Here is a 7,694-nt window from a genome sequence, read left to right as displayed (position 1 = left end):
GCAGAACACGATTTTCACGATTATATTGATTCGAGTTGGGACGAATCTGTGAATGTATATAGCGTTAATCAAACAGTTTCGTACAACACGATATATATTCAGAAAAATTGTGGTTGGCGTTCAAATTGGTAAAGTACTGTACTCTACCGCTCAAAAGTATTCAGATACTTGATTATTTTTAATATACGGTATCTATATGCTTTAATTATAAATTTATAGAATCGAGCTACGATGATTTTATTTGTTGTAATTACCACGGCTAACGTGCAATAGCGTATCATAAACCGACCAAATTGATTTCTGCAAGTGAATACGCAGTAATATGATTGACGCTTGTGATCGTCGAATCTTTCTATTACGATATTGAATGTATGAGTTCCTAGAATTCAATGTTTCCAGCGAAGTCTATAATAATTTACCGCCCGGTGACTCCATAAGCGAGCAACGAGTGTTGCTTCTAATTACTCTAATTCAGTATTAACCGGTTGTATTCGGCATATTTTTCATTTCCTTATTTCTTTTTTCGTACAACGCGAAGACGAAACTTCAAGGAGATGATCTTTGAAAACTTCAAGGAAATGATCGTATCTTTAAAAAGCTCGGACCTGGTGTAATTTTCTGCTATATAACCACCGGTAATGTCTTTTTGTCCCCCTAGAGGAAACATGCGAGTTGTTCGCTAGATTTACGATGTCCGCTCAGATGTCCGGACAGCAGAGTGTAAAGGGTTAATTTGTATACTTCAATAAAATTAGTAAGTAGATAGAGTAAAAAGTGTCCTGATACTTATGAGCGATATTGTGTACGCACCGACTCATTTGTAATATCGCGCAGCTTCGAAGAAAAGCTTTTGAAAAGAGAAAAATAGAGTCCATTACATGTGTAATTACACTTGGTGGGAGAGATACAACGAGATTGTAAATTAAAATAACAATTAGCGACATAGATTGATGTATCTAGTGTCTATGTTCAATGTCAATATGCACCTCGTAGATGGATTTTGAATCTCAAACCGTGGAAGTCATTGGCGAATCGATTCGTATTCAATTTTTCTATAATATCCGGATCGCGTGAAAAATAGCGAACTGTGCGTGTCTAGAAATTGCTTCTCAGATTACACTACGCATTATTTGTTACTTTCATCGCAATCTTCCCGACATTCTTGACCAAATTATATCCTTCTAACGTTAAAAATATCTCAAGTTTGAACAATGATACGCGCGATGTCTTCTGTAATGTTATGTCAAATATGCTTTTTATCATCTTGCTGTATCTCTTTCATCAACAATACGTACCTGTTATCACTTAAGCACGCAATCAAAGCAACCGTTCGATCGAACCACAAATAAAATATGAAAAGAATGAAGAAAAAAGAAAAAGAAAAAAATAAAGACCGCAACGGTCAATGGGAAACATTTGATCAAAAGAGCCTCGCGTTCGTGTAAGCCAAGCCATAGATGAAAACTCGTTAGGGGAAGTAGAGGAATAGCAAACAGAACGTCTCTTTTTATATCTTTGCATCAAATTCAGCGAACCACGAATTCTTTCTGGGGACTCGGAATAAGTAACTTAGCGCGTGTCTTATTCGCGACGTGTTTCTTCTCTGCTCTATATCTAACTGTGCTTTTAGCATAATACATTTGTACATGGTCTACGTGGTATAAACAGATACACACAGCATACACACACGATGAAAATATGTAGAGACGATTTTTACTCGGAGCACGTAGAAACGCGTGTTATAAAGCGTCTAATTGTAATATATACGATAAAATATAGAACGCAAAATGAATTCTGTAGAGCAAAAATACTGATACACGTCTTATACACGTACATACACTCGATACGATAACTGCGTATTGTTCGACGTAAGTTTTTCTCGTAGTTTCTCGATCGTGTTAGTCACTAAAGTTAATTATCTGTCCTAAGTAACCGACCAAAACGGACTAACGTTATCTTCCGGAAAGCTATGGTAAGGCGATTGCGCGGTTCAACTATATTTCGTTGAAAATATATTCGAAACGAGACGAGAAAATGATTCAAATATCTGTAGCTCCTCTAAAGTCAGACTAAATTCTTTACACTTTAACAATGGTAAAAAGATTTGCCACTCCCAAAAAGAAAAAAGAGTAAGGATCAAACTTTGTGTTAGCAGTTCTTAAAACGGGAACGTAGGGTTAGTTGCTTATCGGGTTGAACTACGTAGCTTCTTCCTTAAAAAAAAGGAAATAAGGGAAAGAACATATCAGTATCACGGTCGTCGATACGAAAAATCTGATATTCTCTTTTTAAAAGTTTCTAAAAATAGACGGTTGAACAGAACATATTTTTCTCCTGTTTTCTATCTGTTCTTAGTTTTTCGGAAAAACGTACCATTCACCTAGATAGTACAATAAAAAGTAGAAGTTCCTTGCAAACGTGCTGAGAGGCGGGACTGTTTTTAATTAGAAAGCGCGCATTCTAATTAACCGAAGTAGCCAGGTTACGAATCTAACAGTAGGTGTTAGTTAAACGAATCGAGTAAATTGAATTGATTGGACCGACAGGCGGTATTTATCAGATTTTTCAAATACGCGTTTCTGTCACGATAAATAGTGGTAATTGTTCGATCGACGATAAGATTGGTTCGACACGAAAATGATATCTTAGACACGAAAAGAACGTACGCAGAAATGTAAGAAGTGCAGGAAGCTTTAAAAATACAGTAACTACGAGATAAAGAATGAAAGAAAAAGGTAAAGAAAGAGGAAGAATGTATATGCGAATACTAACGTGTTTTCCCGTGTCGTAAAAAAGATCGTTCGTTTTCAGCCTGATATAATATCTCTCGTCGAAGTAGACTATATGCAGTTTTTCTTTTTTTTTTTTTTTCTTTTTTAAGAAGAATAAAAATAAGCTTTCGAAGATACGTAGCCATGATCTCGAATTAAACTCAATCGACGTACAGTATCGTGTAATATTCGTTTATCGCGAGCAAAAGTTTCGAAGATGCCGATGAGTTCAATATAAAGGAAGAACGAAGGAAAAGAAATGGATTACGTACTATCTAAGCATGCGACTGAATAATCAACCTGAAATTATTGCAATATTGCGTAACATTGTAGAAGATAATAGTCAACGATTGTATAAAGAGTAAGACATTTATGAGCAATGTTATATGAGTATGTGTATATATATACATATATATATATATATAAAAGTACCTACTACATATATATGCGTATACTTGTAATAATTGATAAAACCAGGGTAAACATTAACTATTATCTATGTGTAATATTTAAAGAGCGCCTGGTGCGCAATCCGCGCACAGCTGCTCCGTATGTCTCTGTAATAATTATGCGTGTTTGCATTTATGAAATAGAAGAGGAAAAAAAAATGTATATTATATGATACTAATATTAATATTAATATTAATGACGATAGATATGCCCGACGACACATCTTATTGTAAATAACGGTAATAAGAACTAATCGCACGGTTCTCAATTCGTTTAACACGTTGCCCCTGTTCGTGTAAACGCGTTGAGAATCCGCGGTACTTTAAATTTTGAGAGAACGACGAACAAAATAAACGAGACGAAACAGCGCTGCGTGTAAACGTGGAAGGAAAAGTCAAGAGAAGAAAAGAAAAAAACAAGTAACTAAGTAGACTGTCGTAGGTTTATTACTCGTTATTATTGCTCCTGCCTATTCGCAAACTTTGACTGTAATTATCTCGTAAACACGTTGGACCAAGTCGTTGTGAGCACTAGGTGTAAATTGTAGAACGTCGTTCCGACGGTTTTGTGATCGTCGAAAGGCTTTGAGTTTAAACGCTCGAACAGAAATTCTAGTAGCTTGTATCGCGTATACCAATTGTCCAAGCGAAGAAAACCGATTTGATAAAAAGTGTCTATCGTTTTACAGTATTAAAACAAGTCATTAAGTGCACGGCATATATCGTAATTATTGCGCCTATATCACCGTAATCCAATAAACGTTCCTTGCACAGATTTTCTATACAAAAGTATGCTGAGATTTGGATCTCCTTTAAAAAATCTACATGTTACATAAGTCAACTCGTGCGACGATATTTGCGCTTAGATATTGAATTAATTTATACCAAACAGTTAGCGATCGCGTCAACAGCCATCGAGTATCGTATATCGATTTTATTTTTTAATAATTGAACAGATCCAAAGAGAATTGGACGAGAGTAGACGAGAGTACAAGCTACGAGAGATGCTTCACTTCTGTCTAAAGAGGAGTCAAGCTCTGCTCGAACTTTTTTGTATTTTGTACACGCGACGCTCACATCGACAAGGCTTGCAAAACGGAAGACTTCGTAGACCTCGAAATATTTGCTAAATTTTACTATCGTGTTATGTCTTGCGAATCGCTTGATGGACTTTTACAAGATTATCGTGTTGGTATCTTTCGAAAAAGTTGAGGAAAAGATAAAGAGGAACACTTTTAACTTGCAATTAGATTGAAACGCGAAATTACGACCTATTGTTCGTAGAAAGAATGAACATTCTTAGCGAAAGTAGCTTTTCAACACACTCTTCGTTTCTTTTCGATAATGGCACCAGCGAAGATCACGTAAACCGTCTTCGTGTGGTGAAGAAAAAAAGTCGAAATCTATCAAAGTCCCGATAAACAATTGGAAAGTTATTCGTCAATACATCAATGTTGCATTATTTGTGTAATAACGTTAAACGGCAAGCAAATTACTACTATCACGAAATATATTGATAGACCGATGATAATAATGTAACGATACTACTACAAAGTGAATGTTGCCTTTTATCACATTGGTTAATCGTAAACAAAGGAGAAAAAACTTAATTAATTACATACAATTATATTAACGACGACTAATAACTATAAATACTATCTATTGTATTATGAGTACTAATAACAATTGCTATGTACACATGGAGGTTCGTATGATTGTAAATGATATGTGTTGCGTTGATATGTAACGCGTCCCTATGTTAAAATGGGGACTGTGAAAATAAATCAACCAGACACTTTGTTGGCCTTCTATATTGCCCTGACACACAGGAATATTATATATACTTGATATGAGTCGACTGAAATGTTTTTAATAAACACTAGTGCCTCAAATGTGACAAATTTTAGTTATTTTCATTTATTTTTCGTTCATAGGTATAGTATAAATACTACATCTACTTGCACGAAGACGGAAGTAACGTCCAACAAACATATACGAACTGTACCGCTCCATTTTATCAGTCAGTATTTACTGGAACAAATAAGTATACCGACAACGTCGACAGTTCATTTTAAAATATAGATGCGTCCAAATCCATTATAATCGAATAAATGGCAACATTATTAGCCAGAATTATTACGCAGATCATTCCCGGTTGCTATCGTGTGTATGGTCGCTTCCATGTGTTCTATGGGAAATGGCTTTGATGGTGCATGAAAAAAATATCGCATAAATCCTGTTGCCAATAGAAGGTGCATTCCAAGAATTATCACAATATACATTATCCTATATCTTCCTGAAAGTTAATTTACTTTATCTACGTATTTTTATGGTTTTAAAAATGTGTATGTTTTTATATGTAATACCTGATATTAGGGGGAGTAAAGATCTCAATAATACTCCTCCAGATAAAAAGGTCGCTAGTGCAACTAAACTCCATTGTAACCATTCAAATTGAATTGTCCATAGAAAAGCTACTGGAATATAAATGGCTAAAGAGTACCCATAAAGACATAAAAGTTCCAAAAGGCCAGGTGTTGCGTAAGACTAAAACAAAGATGCCCCTTGAATGTTATTATTATGTAGTGTCTCTTAGGAAAGATAAATGGGCAAAGTCAAACCTCGATTAATTCCTCCTCTGTATTTCTTGAACTGGTGGTCCACTTCATTGCACCCCATAACGTAAGTGGTAATAGCCATGCGTACAAAAATATACAAGTGGCAGCATAAGACACAATATGAAATTCATACCTCCAGTGATATTTGCCTGAATTAGCTGTATGTAAATAATCAGCCAGATTACCACTAATGGCTATAGAAAATATTAGTGTAACGCATATCCAAAATGGACCATAAAGATCTGGATTTGGTCTAATATGAGATATCAAATAATTATCACTGCCATGTGGAAACATAGACCTTTTGATTCTTTCTACCACGTCATCTGTCTTTACGTTAAAGAATTTCTGGTAATATTCTATTGTCCAAAAGCTATGCGATGCTGCTAAAATGGAAGCGATACAGTGTTCTAAAGAACTGCATAGACTGAAATTAATGTAACAGATGTAACATAATATCTTAAATTATAATATTCGCGTTTACCACAGGAATAACAACAATCGTTATAAAGTTATTTGAAACTAAATAAAAGATCGCATAAATATAAACCTTCACTTTTATCGGGCATTCCTTGAAGATCTTCGATAATACCAATTCCCGTAGGATCGTTTGAGAGGTTATTAAAACCTTGATGACTGGAAGTATTGACATCCAGTTGTGCTTGACCAATATTTCCTTCATGATTTATTGAAGGAAAATCTTGAAACGAAATGAACTGTGAATCGCTTGTTTTAGATTGACTTCCATCCATAGCTGTTTATTTTGTAATTTTGTCCATCCGTTTGACAGAAGTGACGCATAGACATTGCCAGAGATGAGTACGTGGGAAGATCGCCGATGCAATGTTAAATAAATCAACCAAAAAATGCGCACAAAGAATAACGGTCTTTAACGGCTAACAGACGAACTACACACACATTTCTTCTCCAGTACTCTTGGTGGGAGAAGAGAGGGGAAATGTGTATTTGTATCGGCGCGGTAACAGCGTGTTTTCTATAACGGTAGACAAAATCATTTTCTATCGAGACTCCACCTCTTTAATTATACATTCTCGAAAATATAAATTAGCATCAAAATCCGCAGTCTAATCGTGATTATTTATCTCTACATTTAATAATTTACACTGTAATGAAATTCATATTGTAATATTTTAATAAAAAAATAATATTATTTCTCTAATAATATTAAAAGAATATAATAAATTAAAGAGATATTTCAACACATACATATAGCTACTTTTACAGAAATGCTTTTGTAGTATTATATTATCCGGTTAATATACCTTTAACAAATGAATCAGATAAAGTCAATGTCAATCTATTTCAACTATTAATGAAGGTTTTCCTAAATATAGTATTTTACTCACTATATTTTTTTGTTTTTATTATTTCAATATTGTTTCAAAGTTTAGTTAAATATTAGAAATAATTTGTTTTTTTTTTTGTATTGATTACAGAAAAACCACTCTGACGGCAGAAACAACAAACACGACGCTACAAGCAACCAGCAGCAACAATCTTCTTGGAAATGATTATATCACATAATAAAAAATAAAGTCATTTATTGCAATTTATCTCTTGTGCTATTTTATGTTCCTAATAAACTTAATCCAATACCAATACTTACCTATACTTACCAGTTTTGTCGGAGTCTCTCGTCATTTTTTATAACTTAACCGTATGGGAACTGTAAAGGATTTGGGGATTGTGGATGTTGGAAGGATTTTAAATGACTAAACGTTTTGTTGATTTACAAAATAAAATTGTTTTTTTCAATTCAATTTGCCATTTTACAGTAATTGTACAATTGTACGAGTTCATCAATCTCTGTATAACTATTCGTGTAATTGTGTAAT

At 34.2% G+C, this 7,694-nt stretch overlaps 1 protein-coding gene across 2 annotated transcripts; it reads right to left on the bottom strand.

The window, feature by feature from the left end:
* Nucleotides 1-5,068: 5,068 nt before the first annotated feature.
* Nucleotides 5,069-6,751, bottom strand: LOC126869067 (protein YIPF1). Of its 2 annotated transcripts, none has more exons than XM_050625233.1 (4): nt 6,389-6,751; nt 5,842-6,221; nt 5,587-5,767; nt 5,069-5,516 (listed from the first exon to the last, which is right to left on the bottom strand). In XM_050625233.1, exons 1-4 carry the CDS (start codon nt 6,588-6,590, stop codon nt 5,344-5,346), a joined length of 936 nt encoding a protein of 311 aa, XP_050481190.1. In that variant the 5' UTR covers nt 6,591-6,751; the 3' UTR covers nt 5,069-5,343. The 2 variants fall into 2 exon arrangements, with proteins under 2 accessions (XP_050481190.1, XP_050481189.1); XM_050625232.1 differs by having other exon boundaries at nt 5,842-6,224; nt 6,389-6,750.
* Between the last annotated feature and the right edge of the window lie 943 nt (nt 6,752-7,694).

This window comes from Bombus huntii, chromosome 8 (genome assembly GCF_024542735.1).
Source record: "Bombus huntii isolate Logan2020A chromosome 8, iyBomHunt1.1, whole genome shotgun sequence".
Lineage (NCBI taxonomy): Eukaryota > Metazoa > Arthropoda > Insecta > Hymenoptera > Apidae > Bombus > Bombus huntii.
Note: the sequence above shows the minus strand (reverse complement) of the source record. Positions and strands in the feature narration are given on the sequence as shown.

What these genes read in the sequence shown, in the direction of transcription:
- LOC126869067 (XM_050625232.1), bottom strand. Translation starts at nt 6,590, where the DNA reads ATGGATGGAAGTCAATCTAAAACAAGCGATTCACAGTTCATTTCGTTT. An exon ending in AATGCCCGATAAAAGTGAAG is followed by an intron (nt 6,225 to 6,388) that starts GTTTATATTTAT and finishes CTTCCATTTTAG; the next exon opens with CAGCATCGCATAGCTTTTGG. An exon ending in CAGAGGAGGAATTAATCGAG is followed by an intron (nt 5,768 to 5,841) that starts GTTTGACTTTGC and finishes TCTTTGTTTTAG; the next exon opens with TCTTACGCAACACCTGGCCT.